We start from the raw sequence: 19974 nt of genomic DNA, 5'->3' as shown, positions 1-19974 counted from the left end.
GGCTTTTTACAAAGAAGCACACCAAAAGGTTCAAGGCATGAAAAAATTGAAAGTAAAATATTGGGAAAATACATACCTGGAGATACTAACTAAAAGAAAACTGCCATGACTGTACTAATATAAGGTAGAAGATACTTTAAGGCAGAATATCTCAATTGGGATGAAAAAAAAAATAACTGCGTAATGATAATCACTATATAATGACAGTATACCAAGAAAATAAAACAATGTAAAGTATGTATGTGTCTGATTAAAAGTCTCTAAAATAGATGAAGCAAAATTAGTGGAACTGCACTGGGATAAATGGGTTAAATGTAGAAATCACCATTATAGTGGGAGATTTCATTACATATTTTTGATTATTTGTAGGTCAGGCTAACAGATTAGCAGGTATGTTATAGACCAGTGACGGGCAATCTTTTGAGCTTGATGTGTCAAAATTTGCCAAAAAATCGAGCATAACTCGGGTGGTGTGTCACTTTAAGAAAAAAACCATAATTTTGCGATATTTATAGTTAACAAAAATGAATAATTGTAGTATATAACTGTATTTAATAAACCAAAAACTAATTATTTAACTTACCTGCTTAGTGACTTCCTTGTTCATCTGTAAGTCGGTTTCTTTTGTTGGTCTTGATATTATTTAACTTGTGTGGGGTGCTGTGAACTAAGATAATGAGGGGGAGGGGGAATTCTTTAACTAACCTGACTATTAGTGACTTTTTTGTTGCTGAATTTCATTGGCTAAATCTTCAATTGAAGGTTGGTATTTTGTACACTTCAAGCCCAAGCAAGCGCTATTAACTTCATCTGTCAATCTGTTTCTTTTGTTGATTTTGATATTATTTAACGCTGAGAATAAGGTCTCACAAAAGTACGTAGAGGGAAAAATTGTGAATAAAGTCATTGCTATATTTTTCAGGATGGTAAAAGTGGTAATCGGTTCCAGGCACTCCAAGTTTCTGTTCGTAGTGGCACTCCTTTTGATTCTCCAAGTGGCACCTTTTCAGATTCTCAAGCTTTGACCACAAGTCGACAATCACCTGAGCCTAGATGCATCTTGAAATTCTGCAAGTTGCATCTTATGTAAATTAAGATGGCTGCTGCTATTTCTAATGGTGGGAAATGGCACCGGTAGTACAGGCCCTCGCCTCTCCCAGCCTCCCCCTCACTTATCTCAGTAATGATGGTCAATTAGAAATCCACGACACCTCAGAACAGTAGATTGGATGATAGTTGCTGTGGTTATGCGGTTGCTGGTTATGGTGATCACAGGACCCCCAGAGATGTGTCCCCCACGGCATTCCGCTGCTCTCTGCTCCACCAGCTGGAAGTGAGGTCAAGGATCCCCTAATGGCCTAACCGGAAGTCCCAGAACTAGACGTTCTGTGCCGGAGTTCTGTTGTTTTGGCCTACAGACCTCCGGCACAGAGTGTCTACACTACAGCAAAGGTTTTATCCTCAGCTACTGCACCTGGCTGTGCAGAAGCCGAGGATGAAACGTCCTTCTTGGCATGCGGCCCCATACCTCTGTGGAATGCGGCTGCGTGTCATTGAAAATGGCTACGCGTGTCATAGGTTCGCCATCACGGTTACAGACTGTAAAAAGCCAACAAAAATGAACAGGAGAGTTTTTTGCAAGCATACATTACAGAATTGATCAACCAGCAATTTGCAGCTAGTGTGCTGCAGCACACTGGTGTGCTGCAATAATTTTTAAAACATGCAAAGCCTGACTTATTTTTATTTATTTATTTGAAGATTCTATTCATTTTGAGGGAGGGGCAGGAAGCATCAACTCCTATATGTGCCTTGACCAGGCAAGCCTGAGGTTTCATACCAGTGACCTCAGCATTCCAGGTTGGTGATTTATCTACTGCGCCACCACAGGTCAGGCTTTATTTTATTTTTTTAAGGTGAGAGGAAGGGAGACAGTGAGACAGACTCCTGCATGCACCTCACCCAGCAGCCGCCACCCAGGTTCCATGCTCAAATCACGTGAGCTATTTTTAGCACCTGACACTGACATACCTGGACCAACAGAACTATCCTCAGCACCCAGGACGTATGCTAGATGCATGAGGGGAAGAGAGAGAAAAAGGAGAGAGGGAAGGGGAAAGAAGCAGATGATCACTTCTCATGTGTGTTCTGACTGGTAACCGAACCCAGGATGATCATATGCTGGGTCGATGCTCTATCCACTGAGCCAGCCGGCCAGGGAATACCTGACTACTTAGTTAAGAGTACTGACTTCTTTTCTCTTAGATTGTCAGATAAAAGAATGACAACAGCCAAACAACAATAGCCATCCAGTGTGAATGAATCAAAATTATCCCAATTTTTTTTTGTTTTGGTCAGATTGGCAAAAAATATAATACAGGATGGAGCAAAAGTAGGTTTATAATTGCATGGAAAATAATACAGTAATTAATACAATAATAAACTTGTGTACTCACAACTGTAAACCTACTTTTGCCCTACCCTGTATATTTTTTTGGCATGCCACAAAATTTTAGTGGTTTATGTGTACCACGAGATTGAAAAGGTTGAAAGTGGCTGAACTAGATCATGGTGAAAGCCATGAGAACGTGTTACACTACAACTTTACAAAGGCCATAGTGTCTCTAGGAGATAGAAATGTTTCAACTTCATTATAATCTTACGTGACCACTGTTATACACGCAGTCCATTGTTCACCAGGTATCTATATGCCACATGACTGTAGTAAGAGCCTAGAAACACCTCAGATTATCACACTAGAATATTATGCTACAGTCAAGATAAATGAAAAAGTATGCTCTAACATGGATGAACTTTGAAAACATGCCAAGTGAAGACACAAAAGGACAAATACTGTATGATTTCACTTATATGAGCTACCTAGAATAGGCATATTCATTGAGACAAAATATGATAGTGGTTACCAGGGTTTAGGGAGAAGGGGATATTGGGGAGTTAATCGTTGAATGGGTAGAGTTTCAGTCTGGGGTGATGAAAACGTTCCAGAGATGGATGGATAGTGGTGATGGTGTGCAATGTTGTGAATGTACTTAATGTTCCTGAATTGTACACCTAAAAATGGTAAATTTTATGTTTTTTATGTATATAGTTTATATTTTAGTGAAACAAATCCCTAAAATTATATATAACACAACTGCTTTTTAAAAAAGAGTTAAAAAACTACCAAAGCGCAAGCATGCGTACACACACGCTTTCTAGGATTTCATTTTGATGCACTAAAATACACAAAAATGAAGGGAAGAAAATCAAAACTTAGGATTCAGGATAATTCAAGGGAGGCAGGGAAATGGGATGGACAATAAATATTATGGTTGTCAGAATACTAGTCTGTTAATACTTATTGCATTATTAAAAAGAAGTAAAAGTGGGCCAGGTATGGATGAATAGTGAGAGTATCTTGAAAGAACTGGTTAATTCTGTGCACTTGAGGTCTAAAGGGAAAAAATACTAATAAGTGGGGACTTAAGAGCTCTTCTGCGTTTGAAATCGTGACTCCAGAAGTTTATTGTGTACTTTTTGGCAGGTAACATCATATGCTTCTTTTGCCTCATCTGTAAAATAAAGATAATAGTACCTACATCATAGGATTATTTAAAGATTAAGTGGAACGATAAGATTTTGCCATTTGTTTTGATTATCTAATGCTATGTAATTAACCATGCAGCAATTTAGTGAGTTAAAGCAACAGTTATTTCATTTATTTATTATGATTCTGTGGGCTGAGTCACATGTTTTTTCTGGTGGTTTCATTTCTGGTCTATCATTTAGCTGTAGACAGGTATAAGCTTTTTGAGGGTATGTATGCCTGGAAGGCTGGGACTCAGTTTGACAGATGAGCTAGCTGCACATATTCTTTAAAAGAAAAAAAAAATTATTAAATTTATTGAGGTGACATCCACATGTTATTTTTGGGAGTCTCCAGTAGAGTAGCCAGATTTTCAGAAGCTTCCAAAACACAAAAATGAAACTGCCAGGCCTGGAATTGGGACGTTATCGTTCGGCTGTGCCTAGAAAAAACTGAGATGTTCTAATTAAATTATAGCTGCAGGAGAATGAGAGAATGGTTAGCCTGTTAATAGCTCTGGACGAGCCCTGACAAAACATTGCTCACATTCCCCCTGGGACGGATGGCTCTGTTGGTTAGAGCATTGTCCTGATAGGCCAATGTTATGGGTTCGATCCTCATGAGGGCACATACAAGAATCAACCAATGAATGTATAAAGAAGTAGAACAGCCTGACCAGGTGGTGGCGCAGTGGATAGAGCATCGGACTGGGATGTGGAAGGACCAGGTTCGAGACCCCGAGGTTGCCAGCTTGAGCACGGGCTCATCTGACTTGAGCAAAGAGCTCACCAGCTTAGACCCAAGGTCGCTGGCTCCAGCAAGGGGTTACTCAGTCTGCTGAAGGCCCGCGGTCAAGGCACATGTGAGAAAGCAATCAATGAACAACTAAGAAGTCGCAACGCGCAACGAGAAACTGATGATTGATGCTTCTCATCTCTCTCCGTTCCTGTCTGTTCCTGTCTAACTCTGCCTCTGTAAAAAAAAAAAAAGTAGAACAACAAATCATTGTTTTTCTCTCTCTCCTACCCTCTCTTTTTCTAAAATCAATACTGTAGCCTGACCTGTGGTGGCGCAGTGGATAAAGCATCGACCTGGAAATGCTGAGGTCGCCGGTTCAAAACCCTGGGCTTGCCTGGTCAAGGCACATATGGGAGTTGATGCTTCCAGCTCCTCCCTTCCTTCTCTCTCTCTGTTTCTCCTCTCTCTTTGTCTCTCCCTCTCCTCTCTAAAATGAATAAATTAAAAAAAATTTAAAAAAAATCAATACTGTAAGTAAAAACTTTAAAAGGGTGGCACAGTGGATAGAGTGTTGGCCTGGGATGCTGAGGACCCAGGTTTGAAACTCTGAGATCGCTGGCTGGAGCCCAAAGTCTCTGGCTTGAAACCCAAGGTTGCTGGCTTGAGCAAGGGGTCACTGGCTTGGATGTAGCCCACTGGTCAAGGCACATATGAGAAAGCTATCAATGAACAGCTAAGGTGCTGCAACTATGAGCTGATGCTTCTCATCTCCCTACCTGTCTCTTTCTTGCTAAAAAATATATGTGTGTGTGTGTGTAAAATGGGTGGTCATGGAAGGCTTCAGTAATAACTGATATTTGAGCAAAGATAAAAAGGAGGTAGGAGCTAGAGGGGCAGAGGTGGAAGTAATATAGAAGAGGAGCATGTGAACTATATAAATTAAGTCAAAGGTAAGTCAGGGGCCTGCTAGGTGCTGCCAGATACAGAGATGCAGACAGACCACAAGGAGCCCCCAGAACAAAGAAAATTCCTGCTAAGATTAATACCTTATCATTTATCTATACCATAAGAGGAAAACAGACCACAAAATATACCTTGTAAAGGTTCAAGTTAATCCCAAAGCTTTTTTCCCCACACCAGTAATTTTCCACAGAAACTGCAGATATAATCTCAACTTCTAGAGATGGTTGGGGTTTCTCTTCCTTCACTTGTGAGGATAGTGCACTACTTGGTGAACTGGCTTTTCTTGCTTATCCTCTCTGCTTAATAAACTGCCTTCCTCTTGAACCTCTTGTTTGGCTTACATCTTGAATTCTTTCCTGCCTGAAGCCAAGAACGCTCTTGGCTTGGGGCTCAAGTCTTCCCTAGGGACTTGCCCCTTTGTCATTAGAAGCAATACTTTTAAAAGAGTAGTAGGAGATGGATGTTTAGGATTAGTGTACAGATAATACAAGTAGGGAGAAGAGTTTAGATTTTGAATACATTTTGAAGATACAGCTTCAGAATTTATTTATGGTTTGGGTGTGACTCGTGAAAGAAAAATTAAGGATGGCTTTAAGGCCATTGACCTGAGCAGCTGAACAACGGAGTTCCTTTTACTGAAATAGGGAAGACTACAGGACTAGCAGGTGTGGGAGATCGGGATTGGTTTTGAAGGGGACAAAGTTTTGCCTACCTAAACCTGCCTTTGGGTATTAATTTTAAACTGGTTATTAAGAAACAAGACTCAGAAGGAAACTTTGACCCTCCCCTTTTTTCTACTTAAAGAGTTTCAGATAGAAAAACTTGCTCCAGGAAAGAAACCTTAATATAATCATGTTAACCTAATCTAAATTGAGTGTGGTTGGTCAATAGGAGGGTGTCAAGCTGGGGCCTGTTAACTAGACCCCCCTCAACAGAATCTCATTGTTTCTTGGTTGCTTAGCAAAAATTTACCTGCCTGTATATTCCACTCTTCCTCAGTTACTTGTAAATGACCCCTTCTGACTTTCCCCTCCTTTTCTCCTTTGTCAAAAATGTCATATATATCCAGTTTTGCCTGTCTTTGGAATTTAATGCTTATGTGAATTCCTTGTGCATATGTATTACTTTTCTCCTATTAATGTCTGTTAATTGGATTATTAGCCTAGCAAGACGAACTTAGAAGATGGGAGGGAAGATATTTTTCTTTAATTTTATTTATTTATTCATTTTAGAGAAGAGAGAGAGAGAGAAGGGGGGAGGAGCAGGAAGCATCAACTCCCACATATGCCTTGACCGGGCAAGCTCAGGGTTTTGAACTGGCGACCTCAGCGTTTCAGGTCATCACTTGATCCACTGCACCACCACAGGTCAGGCGGAAGATATTTTTCTAAGCCTCCAGTTTATTAGGTTTGAAATGCCAGTCAAAGCTAGTGGTTTTAATGTGTAGGGTATGCTCCTATCCAATTATACTCCCCTTTTTGTAGCGAGATAAGCTGATGGGGAGGGGGAATTTATACTCTGTAATTTCTTGCCAGAAGAGTGAGGAATCTTCTTAGTTTTAGCCAGACTCATGGTTTTTCTAGGCTTTTTATTTTCACCCTTCCCTCATGTGGCTTGTTCATAAATCTCACTGATTGTCACATTTTTTTACTAGAAAAAGGCCTGAAGTAAACTCCAGCAAGTTAATTTAAGAAATCTGTTTTTCTTTTTTTAAAATTTTGTTTATTGATTTTAGAGAAAGAGAGAGAAGAGGGGAGGAGTGGTAAACATCAACTCTTAGTAAGTAGTTGCTTCTCGTATCTACCTTGATCAGGCAAGCTCTGGGTTTTGAACAGGCGACCTCAGCATTGCAGGTTGATGCTTTATCCACTGTGCCACTATTGGTCAGGCTGTTTTACTTTAAAAAGTTTTTTTCAATTGATTTTTAGTGAGAGGGGAATGGGGGAGAGAGAGAAATGTTGATTTGTTGTTTCATTTATTTATGCATTCATTGGTTGATTCTTGTATATGCCCTAACCAGTAATTGAACCCCCCACAACCATGGTATATCAGGACAACATCTAATCAACTAAGCTACCCTGTCAGGGCTATTTCCCCTTTCTACAGCTTTTCTTTAAAGAGAAAAGGTAGAAGGTAAAATTTAAATTAACTTATTCTTTATTTCAATTTATGCTATATCTTTCCTTAATGATAAATGGCCACCTTGGTTTAACCCAATTTGTAGGTATTGTTATTGACAAGAGAAAAGTTCTGATGGTCTAAATTAAATTATAGCTGCTGGAGAGTGAGAAAAAGACAGGAATAATTAATCCATTAATAGCTGTGGGCCAGTTAACAAAAGATTGCTTACATTCCTGAATGTATGTTGGAGCTTTGAATCAACCTCCAGGCTTCCAAATCCTACATGTGAATGAACTTGCTATACTGTTGCCTTAACCAATCTAAAATAGTAAATATTTTTTTATAGACTATGCTTTTATCAAAGAACTGCCCATACTTCACCTTATTTCCTCCCCTCTTGTAGAGAAAGAGCAGATGTGGTGAGCAAATCCTTACTGGGCACACCTGTTTTTGGGGACTGAGGGGAACAGGCTTTGCTAGATTTCTCCCTGTTTAACACATTTAGTTTATATTATACTACTAATGTTCCTTCCTTTAAGCAGTTTTTTCTATCTGAATTTTTTTTGGACAGGTAAGAGGGGGATGCCAAAAGTTCTTTCTGAGACTTTTGTTTCTTAAACTCAAAAGGCATATTTCCCAAAAGGCCTATTTTTGGGGGTGGCAAAACCTTGGTCTCCTCAGTCCTGCCTTTGAAACTTTAAAATGTTTTAGATTCCAGAAACAAAGTTGGTAGATTGCATAGATTGTTTTTACTCTTGATTAAGCTCTTCAGTTTTTTGCAGGATCTGAACTAGAAAATGATCAGAAGGGTATCAAGAATATCAGTATATTGCGTTTGATTTGTATAGGGTGTGTCTTTTTTACTTCTGGCTGTTTTTTTTTTTGTAAGTACTAAAGAGAATTAACTACTTCAGAAGAGATTTTGTAATTTTTTATCTTTTTAGATTTATCAACGGACTAATTTCTTCACTGCCAAATGGCATCTCTTTCTACCTCTGCCCCGTGTTCAACATCTGACAGTGCTTGCAGGAACTCTGCAAGACGGCAGGTAAATAATTTTTAAGCATTCCTATTTTTCTTTTAAGTTTAAAAAAAATTGAATCTGGGGATGTAGCTGACCTCACTGACTAGGATTTTATACAGTGCAGAAGTATTATTTTAAAAATGTTATTTTAGGGAAGCTAGTAAACAGTATTAATGCTCATAGATTTCAGTTGATCATCGATTAAATAAATTATGGAGTTTGACTGGTGGTGGTGCAATGGGTAAGCGTCGACCTAAAACGCTGAGATTCTTGGTTCGAAACCCCTAGGGTCACCTCTTGAGTGCGGGATCATTGATATGATCCCAAGGTGGCTGGCTTGAGCCTAAGCTTGCTGGCTTGAGCAAGGGGTGTCACTGGCTTGGCTTGAATCCCCTGGTCAAGGCATGAATGAGAAGCAATCAGTGAACAACTAAAGTGAACCAACTATGAGTTGATGCTTCTCACTCTTTTTTCCTCTCTCTCTCTCAATCATTAAATTAAAACAGTAAGATATTTACTATCTGGCTCATTACTGAAAAAGTTTACCAAGCCCTAAAAGTAAAAATATCAAATAAATGTATGGAAATTACTGATTACTCAATGGTATAGAGGGGTTCCTTGGGTTACAACAGAGTTCTGTTCCTGCTATAGTGACGTAACCCGAATTTTGGTGTAAGTTGAAATACACCCTAGCCTAAGTAACTTACCTATCCTAACACAGTTGTAAAATTATAATCTATAACATAAAAACACAACTATGCCACAGAAAAAGGAAAAGGACAAATACTGTATACACTGTACTGTAGTAACAGAAAAAATGAGTATAAAGAAAATTTCTTACCTTTATTTTTGTGGTTGGCTTGCACACTGGAAGGGCATTGCAAGCTGGGAGAGAGTGACCTACTGGGAGGAGGAAGCTGGAGAGGCAGGAGAACCAGCAGAATGTGCTGGATATACTGGGTCAGGTGAATCAGGATTATCTAAGGAACATGCAGGAGACGCTGGAGATGATTCTATCCGTACTACAGGTGTTTCATCTCAAGAAGCAGCTGATGTGTCGAGGGTACAGGATCTGTTGCAGGCCTCTCTACCTTCTTAAAGAATTGTTCCAGGGTAGTCTGGAAGATTGATGACTTCTTCTCTTCCAAAATCTGCCTATAGCATTGTAAGGCATCCATACAGCCGAAACACATCTCAATTTTTAAAAGTTTTTATGGGAGTGAGGGTAGTAAACTTGAAACATTGTATGTCGAGACTGTCATAATCCAAGGACCCCTTGTATTTTGAAAAGTAGTGTGCTTTAGGGCAGTGGTCCCCAACCCCTGGGCCGTGGACCGGTACCAGTCTGCAGAGAAAGAATAAATAACTTACATTATTTCCATTTTGTTTATATTTAAGTCTGAAAGATGTTTTATTTTTTAAAAATGACCAGATTCCCTCTGTTACATCGTCTAAGACTCACCCTTGATGCTTGTCTCGGTCATGTGATACTTTTTTTTTTTTTTTTTTTCTTCTTTCATTTTTCCGAAGCTGGAAACAGGGAGAGACAGTCAGACAGACTCCCGCATGCGCCCGACCGGGATCCACCCGGCACGCCCACCAGGGGCGACGCTCTGCCCACCAGGGGGCGATGCTCTGCCCATCCTGGGCGTCGCCATGTTGCGACCAGAGCCACTCTAGCGCCTGAGGCAGAGGCCACAGAGCCATCCCCAGCGCCCGGGCCATCTTCGCTCCAATGGAGCCTCGGCTGCGGGAGGGGAAGAGAGAGACAGAGGAAAGCGCGGCGGAGGGGTGGAGAAGCAAATGGGCGCTTCTCCTGTGTGGAAAGCGCGGCGGAGGGGTGGAGAAGCAAATGGGCGCTTCTCCTGTGTGCCCTGGCCGGGAATTGAACCCGGGTCCTCCGCACGCCAGGCCGACGCTCTACCGCTGAGCCAACCGGCCAGGGCCCATGTGATACATTTATCTGTCCTACCCTAAAGGCCGGTCCGTGAAAATATTTTCTGACATTAAACTGGTCCGTGGCCCTAAAAAGGTTGGGGACCACTGCTTTAGGGTATAGGTGGGTAGTGGGGAATTTGAGACCAAACTATGTAAGTTTGTTTTCTGTTGCTAACTTCATTCTAGTTTGTTTTGTATGTAGCAAATGTATTCTTATAAAAGATTCAGCCTTTATAATGTGTTTATCTTTAAAGTATTTATAGAAACTTTTTTGACCCATCTTTTCCCCTAAGTTCCTTTTCCTTAAGATAACACTATTAATTAATTTGGTGTGTCTTGTTCCAGTTCTCTTCCTCTAACATCAAGAGTCATAATTTTGTTTTGTGTTTTCATAAGATTATATACTATGTAATATGTAGCATGATATGTTGAAAAGTTGGAATTTAGATTTGATGGGAAAATGGCTTAATAAATGGTTTTGACATAATTGGCTATCTTTGGAAGGAAACAAATTAAGACATCAAATCTTGTGTAGAAACAAATTGCATAGGGATGGTGAACACAGAATACAGTGTATAGATCATGTGTTGTAGTATTGTGCACCAGAAGCCTGTATAATTTTGTTAACTAGCATCACCCCAATAAAGTTAATAGAAAGAAAATAATATCAAATTGAAGATAAAGACTTAAATGTAAAAAATGAAATGATTAAATATATTAGAAGAAAAAATTTAAGAAATATTTGTGAAAATCTAGAATAGGGAAACCTTACAACAAAACTGGAGGCTGTTAAGAGGAAGAGAGAGACAAATTTGACTAGATAAAATTTAGAGAACAAAATTGTGTGGCTAAAGACAAACTCAACAGAGTCAAGAGACAGCAAACAAAGTCATTGTTCTTTATATGGCTGTATGCCATCTAGTATCTGCCAGGGGTATACTTGTTGTTTTCATCTTTTGGCTATTGTGAGTAATGCTGCTATGAACACTGGTGTACAAATACTTTCTGAGTCCTTGCTTTCAGTTTTATGGGTGTATACCTATGAGTGGAATTGCTGAATAATAGGCAAATTCTATGTTTAACTTTTTGAGGAACCGCCAAATTTTTCCACCACAGCTGTACCATTTCACGATCCCACCAGCTGAGCATAAGTGTTCCAATTACTCCACATCCTCACTAACACTTACTGTCTTTTTTCTTCTTACTATAGCCACCCTAGTGGTGTGAATATGTTGTCTTTTGAATGTGTGATTTTTGAGGAAGTAGTCTGATCATCTGTAGTTATTTTATGCATTGAAAGATTGTACAATATTAGATAAATATCTACCAGTGTTAAAAAGTTGAAGGTGGTTCTCTTGTTCCCTGGGGTATCAGAACCCAATCTAATTGAAATATAAATATCATGTTTGTTTTATATTTATATCAGGTACGACCAAAACTGCCACTTTTGAAGATTTTGCAGGCTGCAGGTGCACAAGGAGAAATCTTTACTGTTACTGAGGTAAACTATCAAAGAAAATTCTCTTTCAAGAACAGCTGATATCAGGCCTAAGAAAGGAAGTTCTCTTGAGAAAATGGAGAGGCAACTTTTGCTCTGTTTTAAAGACCATTGAGCCAAGTTGAATGTCATGTTTTCTTTTAATTTCCTTTTGAAGTGTGTTGCCAGCTAAATACAAGACTGACCATGAATTTATTGATTTATGAGTTAAAATGCAAAATGTATAGATACTGTCTATGATTTACAGGATATGCTGCCAGGCAGGTAATAAATGCTGTAGTTTTGCATTATAAATGTCTAGGATACTCTTTTGAGCACTTTGAGTTATTTTAAACACTATGTATTTATATAACGTCTTTAGCTTCTAAAGCTTAAAAAAAAACAAAACTGGATTCTTTAAGTGGAAAAGACTCGTTATTAAAATGTTAATCTCTTCGAACTGTGCTTGCTTTTATTTTAGTAACCCTTCCTAAACAGAAGAAACAAAATTGTCAAGTTTTAAAAAAATTTTCTTAAAATAATTAACACCTATCTGCAGTGCTGCATGCACTCTTAAACCTTAAACCTGTCAAGGAAACAAATCTGGAGGCATTTCAGATTTTCTAGAATACTTATATTTCCTTACATTTTAAATTAAGTCCACCATTTTGGATTATATCTCTAAAATTCTGGTATGACTTTTTTCAAATTTATTAAAGTGTGAATTTCTGAGTTGCGTTGTCTTCAGTAACATAGCCAGAGTTTACGTTGATTAAAAAGAAATGAAGTCCATATCATTCAGGGAGAATGTTTTATTGTGGAAAAAGTTGGACAGAGTCAGTTTACATGATAAGCTCCATATTATGAGTGTTGACTTTATCTGGTGCATAAAGAAGAATTTCCTGCCCTGTACCGGTTTGCAGAGAAAGAATAAATAACTTACATTATTTCCGTTTTATTTATATTTAAGTCTGAACAATGTTTTATTTTTAAAAAATGACCAGATTCCCTCTGTTACATTCGTCTGCGACTCACTCTTGATGCTGTCTCAGTCACGTAATACATTTTTTTTTCTGAAGCTGGAAACGGGGAGGCAGTCAGACAGACTCCTGCATGCGCCCCATCGGGATCCACCCCGCACGCCCACCAGGGGGCGATGCTCCGCCCATCTGGAGCATCGCTCTATTGCGACCAGAGCCACTCTAGCGCCTGGGGCAGAGGCCATGGGGCAGAGGCCATGGAGCCATCCCCAGCGCCCGGGCTATCTTTTGCTCCAATGGAACCTCGGCTGCGGAAGGGGAAGAGAGAGACAGAGAGGAAGGAGAGGGGAGGGGTGGAGAAGCAGGTGGGTGCCTCTCCTGTGTGCCCTGGCTGGGAATCGAACCCAGGACTTCCGCACGCCAGGCCGACGCTCTACCACTGAGCCAACCAGCCAGGGCCGTCACGTGATACATTTATCTGTCCTACCCTAAAGGCCTGTCAGTGAAGATACTTTTTTACATTAAACCGGTCTGTGGCCCAAAAAAGGTTGGGGACCAGTGGGTTAGAGCATCGCCCTACATCAGAGTTTGCCCATTCAATCCCTAGTGAGGGCACGGACAGGAACAGATTGATGTTTCTGTCTCTCTCTTTCTCTCTCTACAATCAAAATTTTTATGAAAAACGTTTGTTTTAAAAAAAAGAAGAACTTTCAGCCCTGGCTGGTTGTCTCAGTAATGGAGTGTCAGCCCAGTGTGTGGATGTCCATCCCAGGTTCAATTCCCGGTCAGGGCACACAAGAGAAGTGCCCATCTGTTTCTCCATCCCTCCCCTCTTGCTTCTCTCTCTCACTTCTCCTCCCCTCCTGCAGCTAAGGCTCAATTGGAACGAATGGGCCTGGGTGCTGAGGATGGCTCCATGGCCTCCACCTCAGGCGCTAAAAATGGCTCCAGTTGCAAAGGAGCAATGGCTCCAGGTGAGCAGAGCGTTGCCCCCTAGTGGGTTTGCCAAGTGGATCCTGGTTGGGGCACATGTGGGAGTCTGTCACTGCCTCCCCTCCTCTCACTAAGTAAAAAAAAAAGATTTAAAAAATATTTTTAAATACTGGTGCTCAGTATGTACATTAAGGCAGAATGGTATAATGAGAATAATAATATATATATATATTTAGAATAGTGTTTTAGAAAATTTTATTTTGTATGAATGGATTTTTTTTGAAAGTTGGGCAGATAGAAATATAACCCCCCTATATTTTGCCTCCTTTTTCTTCTAGTAGATGGTCTAGATATAACCCCATCATATTTTCCTCTAGATACTTGATTAGGTATGAGAACTTTGTTAGCACTGGGACACGTTATGCCCTGGCCTGATAACTCCCTTGGTTGGAGCATTGTTCTGATATGTAAAGGTTGCCCGATCAATCCCGGGTCAGGGCACATACAGAAACAGATCAATGTTTCTGTCTCTCCCTTCCTCTCTCCCTGATATCAATACATAAAAAAAATTTTAAAAAGAGGTTTTAAACAAACAAAAAAATATTGGGACATATTACCTGCGATAGAGGGGAGCTTAGGAGCATCATTGCTCCTAATATAATGGGATCCGTGTTGGAAAAATCTTCTGTGCAAATATCTAGTAATTCCGTAGAAGTTGGGGCCTAAAGATTAAAGATAGCTGCTTTAGTCTGCTCATAATCTGAAATAACAAAATTATCTTTAAATTATATTTTTATTATTGATTTTAGTGAGAAAGGAAGGGAGAGAGAGAAACAGGAACATAGATCTCTTCCTGTACGTGCCCTAACTGGGGATTGAACTGGCAAGCTCTGCGCTTTGGGATAATACTCTAACCAACCGAGCTATCCAGTCAGGGCAAGATAACAAAATTTTTACTGTCATTAAGTGCACTTACGTATTAAACACTTTTTAAAAATCTGTTACCTGGAGGCCCTGGCTGGTAGCTCAGTGGATAGAGCATCAGCCCAACCTATGGACATCCTGGTTTTGATTTCTGGTCAGGGCACACATGAGAAGCCATCATCTGCTTCTCTCCCTCACCCTTCCTTCTACCCCTTCCTTTCCCCTTCTCTCCCTCTTCCCCTCCTGCAGCTAGTGGCTTGATTGGTACTAGCATCAGCCCAGGCACTGAGAATAGCTCAGTTGGTCCAAGCGTCAGCCTCAGGTGCTAAAAATAGCTCAGTTAGATTAGAGCCCCAGATGAGAGTTGGCCCCAGATGGGTTGCCGGGTGGACCTCAATTGGGGTCAGGGTGCATGCGGGAGTCTGTCTCATTATCTCCCCTCCTCAAAAAGGAAAAGAAAAATCTGTTATCTGGAGAAAATATTAGGACAAAATTAGATTATCTTTCAGTTTTGAATCATGAACTTGTCTGTGTTCCCTTCCATTTTGTGAACCTATGAAAAAAGCCAGATGGACTAATTTTTGTTTAAAGATTTTATTTATTGATTTATTAGAGGAGAGCAAGGGAGGAAAGGGGTGGAGGAGGAGTGGAAAGTCTGCTCATAGCAGTTGCTTCTCCTGTGTGCCTTGATGGCAAGCCCAGGGTTTTAAAATAGTGATCTCAGCGTTCCAGGTCAACGCTTTATTCACTGAGCCATCACAGGTCAGGCAGACTAAATTTTTGATTAAACATCTTAAATTCTGTTTTATGCATTTACAGTCCTGATGGTTTATTTAACCATTTTACTTCCTTTGTCAAAAGTAATTAAGTGCACACACATCAAAAGACTATCGTAGCTATGTACCCTGGACTTGCAAAATATTTTTTATGACCCATGCAAATTTAAAGTTTATTCCTTCTAGTAATAGAAGAGACCCTTTATTTGGATTGGTGAGAAAATTTTAAAGGGAATACTAGGTAAGTTCACCACTTTTTCTCATTGTCAGAGAATTTCTATCTCATTTCTATTATAAAATGTAAGGGTCTGTTAATGTCCAGAATGATAATAAATGGATGAACCCAAGATGGTTGGGTCAACTATCCTGTTGTTGGACCCTGGGCCCCTTATATGTTATTTCTTTCTCTAGCAAACCTAACAACTTATCTCTTTATAATTAATTTGTATTGTATGTTTTTGACAGCAGTTGGACGAAACCCTTAAAGGTATTTTACCTTCATGCAGGTCATGCACCATCTAGGCCAGTATATAACGATGAAGCAGCTGTACGATCCACGGGAGCAGCACATGGTATATTGTGGTGGAGATCTTCTGGGAGAACTCCTAGGATGTCAGAGCTTCTCTGTGAAAAATCCAAGGTAAAAAAGAGTGAGGGTTTGTTTTTTTTTGGTTCTTATACGAAACCACTTAATCTCCCTAAATTATTAATGGTAATTGATTCCATTCGTCAAACAGTTAAGGGCCTACATATTGTTGATTGGCCTGTGAGGCACTTAGAACATAGTAGTGAGCAATAGCCTCTGATTTTATGAAGCTTAATTAAAATGTAGTGAGACAAGTGCTCTTCCCTATCTTAATCAAATTATTACACTAACTTATGTTAAAATTATACTATGATAAGCATTACAGAAAAGAGATACATGAAGTTGTAGTGGGTAAGGTTTGGGGTCTTAGGGATCAAGGAGAAAGCTTCTTTGAGAAACTGATATTTGAGCTGAGAGCCAAAGGATAGAGAGTCAATTAGAAGGGGCTGGTTGAAGGAGAATTTATGGCAGATTGAGCATCATGTGTAAAGGCCTGGATGTTAGGGAGCTTGATGTGACTAGGTTAGAATTTTGTGAAACAGTTGTGGAGAGAGGAAGAATGAAATGATGAGAGAAATGTAGTAGGATTGCTGAGCAGTTGGAGCAATTTCACCTCTTCCCCCTTCCCCTTTTCCCTCTTTCCCTCTTTCCCCCTCTCCCCTCCCTCTATCTATATCTCCTCCCCCCTGCAGTTTTGTGATGACTTTTTCTTCTGAGTCATTTTGTCTTTTTTTGGTAAGACTCCCTTCTACCTCCATGCCCTAATTAAAATGTAAAATTTAACTCCTAGATAGAAGGAATAGTCTGCAAAGGAAATCTCCTCACTTGAGTTACTCTTAACTAATTAAATAAAATGTAAATTAATTACTTTTTAATGGGGACAAGCTAACACAAGGGCTTGGGCATTAACATTTTGATAATTTTATTAATTAAAAAATCTATTCTAGGGGGAAAATTTTATCTTTACATATTTTATAAAGTTGGGAGATAGAGTATCAGAAATACATTTAATATTTTAATGAAAAACCATGGGGTTATTAATTTTTTGTTTTATCTCCTTGACAGTCCTCTCTATGCTATGCTAAGAAGGAATCTTGTCGCTTTAACCACTGCTACTACAGGTATGTCTCATTATATTTTTTCAGTCTATATCACAGCTTTGATTTCAAGGGGGCAAATGATGGGAAGGGAAAACAAAAAGGATCAAAGTAGAGATGGAATGCTGTCTTGGCATTACTGGGAGGTATACCATCACACAGTGCTATTACTATGTTTAACTTTTTGTTCTGAGACTTTCAGTATACTAAAGGTAGGTTGGTATAATTAATGTGTGCGCCTCTTAGTCTTAGATTTAGTAATTGTTAACATTTGACCATAATTTGCTTCATATAGACATACTTTTTTTGTTGTTGTTAGGTGAGAGGAGGGAAGATAGTGAGGCAGACCCCCACATGTGCCCTGACCGGGATCTACCCGGCAACCCAGTCTGAGGCCAATGCTTGAGTACTGAATTATTTTTAATGCCTGAGGTTAATGCGCTTCAACAGAGCTTCCTCAGCAAGCCACTGGCTGTTGGAGGGGAAGAGGGAGAGATGGGAGAGAGAAACAGATGATCGCTTCTCCTGTGTGCCCTGGCCAGGAATCAAACTTGGGACATCCATATGCCAGGCCAACACTCTATCCACTGAGCCACCAACCAGGGCCCAAGTAGACATACTTTTTTTTTCTTTTTTGTGTGTGACAGAGACAGAAAGAGAGACAGATAGGCACAGACAGGCAGGAAGGGAGAGAGATGAGAAGCATAATTCCTCATTGTAGCTCCTTAATTGTTCATTGATTGCTTTCTCATATGTGCCTTGATGGGGGGGGTCTACAGCAGAATGAGTGACCCCTCGCTCAAGCCAGTGACCTTGGGCTTCAAGCCAGTGACCTTTGGGCTCAAGCCAGTGACCATGGGGTCACATCTATGATCTCGTGCCTAAGCCAGTGATCCTGCGCTCATTCTGGCTACCTTGGGGTTTCGAACCTGGGTCCTCTGTGTCCCAGATGCTCTATCCACTGCACCACCTCACGGTCAGGCCCATGTAGACATACTTTTAAAATATCTAACAGATGAGGACTTTTTTCCTTCTAACACAACTACAATGCCATTATTATACCCAACAGAATAATAATAAATTAGATAACTTCATAATACTATCCAGTAGTCAGTTTGTGTATAGTTACCCCCAGTTGTCTCAGAAGTATATTTTACACTTGGCTCATTCAAAATCCCCATTTGATGAAAAAACCCACACACTCCATTTGGTTGCTAATGTTCTTTTTATTTTTATGTCATTTATTTGATGAAGAAATGTCTCATTTGTCCTATAGCATTTCTTGCATTCTAGAGTTTGCAGATTGTATCCTTGTGATGTTAACATGTGTCTCCATTGTATTTTTGGTAAACTAGTACTTGAATAGATTCAAGTTTAAATATTATGCTGAGAAGGTTTCACAGGCGGTGCTTTGTACATCTGTTGCATTACATCAGTTATGTAAGGTCTTTGTGTCCCTCTTTCAGTGATGAGATTCTGTGTGGCTCACATCATGTCTCCCTGATCTATCATAAAGGTCCTCCAAGAACTTTTAACCTAATAGTTTTAGCTTTCTGTTATTTGAAGGCCAATTGGTGTAACCCTTCCCTGATTCCATACCTTTTAAATAACTGCCCTTTGAGTTTAATTTATTAGGTATGTGCAGGAAACTGGCTGCTTTGGGTCTGAGGTGTGATGTGTTAGAGATAAGTGAGTTAATAAACTGGAGACAACTGAAATGTAGCCTTGTCTCACTCATTTCCTCATACTGAAACTTTTTTCTTCAAAATAACACTTAATTTTTTTATGTATGCATTTTAGAGAGAGAGGAAGGTGGGGAGAGAGAGAGAGAGAAATGATTTGTTGTTCCACTTGTTTATGCATTCATTGTTTGATTTTTGTATGTGTCCTGACCAGGGATCAAACCTGTAACCTTGGTGTATGGGGACAATGCTCTAACCAGCTGAGCCAACTGGCCAGGCCAAAGATAGCACTTTATTTATTTATTTTTGAAATTTTTATTTATTAATTTGAGAGAGAAACATCGATTTGTTCCATTTATTCATGCATTTATTGGTTGATTCTTGTATGTGCCCTGACCAGGGTCAAACCCACAACCTTAGCATAGCAAGATGATGCTCCAACCAACAGAACTACCCAGCCAGAGATAAGATAGCATTTTAGATCGACTGTCTTTCAATAGTTTACTGTAACAGATAGCTTTAAAAATATTTATTTATAATTAAAATTTACAATTTAAAGTGAGAGCTGCTCTCATTGAAATGTGATTTTGAACTTTGAATTTTGAAGCCTTTTGGTTTCATTGAGCCATTGCCACTTCACCCGTATGTAAATTTCTGTTTGAGAGAGAAGGCCTTGCAAATGATATGGCACTTTATTGAAATTCAATCACTTGAGAAACAGTATGGCTTTTCTGGGGTCCTCACTACAGGCTTGAAATACACAGAGGATTTTATATTTACTGCTATACCTTTCAGTAAAATTTGTTTTCTGATTGATGTGTTCTCTGAATAGCTAGAATAGGTATAATTCTCACTTTTTGTCTCATTTTCCTTCTTGCATTTCCTTGCAAAATATAATCGGCCATATATTAAAACGAACATTTCTATAACACATTTCAATTGATCCTCACAACAGCCCCCGTGAGGAAGGTCTAGAGATAAGGAAACTAAGATTTTTTTATAGAATGAGTGATTTGTCCAAGATCAGATGCCACCAATTAAGTGGTACTGGAGATATTTCTGATTGGCTAGCTCTTGTTTGTATGGTTTTATTTATTTTTTCATTATGCCTCACATTGCTGTTTCCTTAACTCTTGCTTATAGCATAAT

At 39.6% G+C, this 19974-nt stretch overlaps 1 protein-coding gene across 2 annotated transcripts in view; it reads left to right on the top strand.

The window, feature by feature from the left end:
* MDM4 (MDM4 regulator of p53) overlaps positions 1-19974 on the top strand; it is a 46801-nt gene that overhangs the window by 8058 nt on the left and 18769 nt on the right. For both annotated transcript variants that reach the window (XM_066361988.1, XM_066361989.1), the window contains exons 2-5: positions 8353-8456; positions 11797-11871; positions 15967-16100; positions 17112-17167. In XM_066361988.1, coding sequence (XP_066218085.1) covers positions 8385-8456; positions 11797-11871; positions 15967-16100; positions 17112-17167 — 337 coding nt within the window. In that variant the 5' untranslated portion in view covers positions 8353-8384. The remainder of the gene's footprint in view (positions 1-8352; positions 8457-11796; positions 11872-15966; positions 16101-17111; positions 17168-19974) is intronic.

The sequence above is a fragment of the Saccopteryx leptura genome, chromosome 2 (assembly GCF_036850995.1).
Source record: "Saccopteryx leptura isolate mSacLep1 chromosome 2, mSacLep1_pri_phased_curated, whole genome shotgun sequence".
Lineage (NCBI taxonomy): Eukaryota > Metazoa > Chordata > Mammalia > Chiroptera > Emballonuridae > Saccopteryx > Saccopteryx leptura.
The sequence above is the reverse complement of the archived record's forward strand: the minus strand, read 5'-3'. Positions and strand labels throughout refer to the sequence as shown.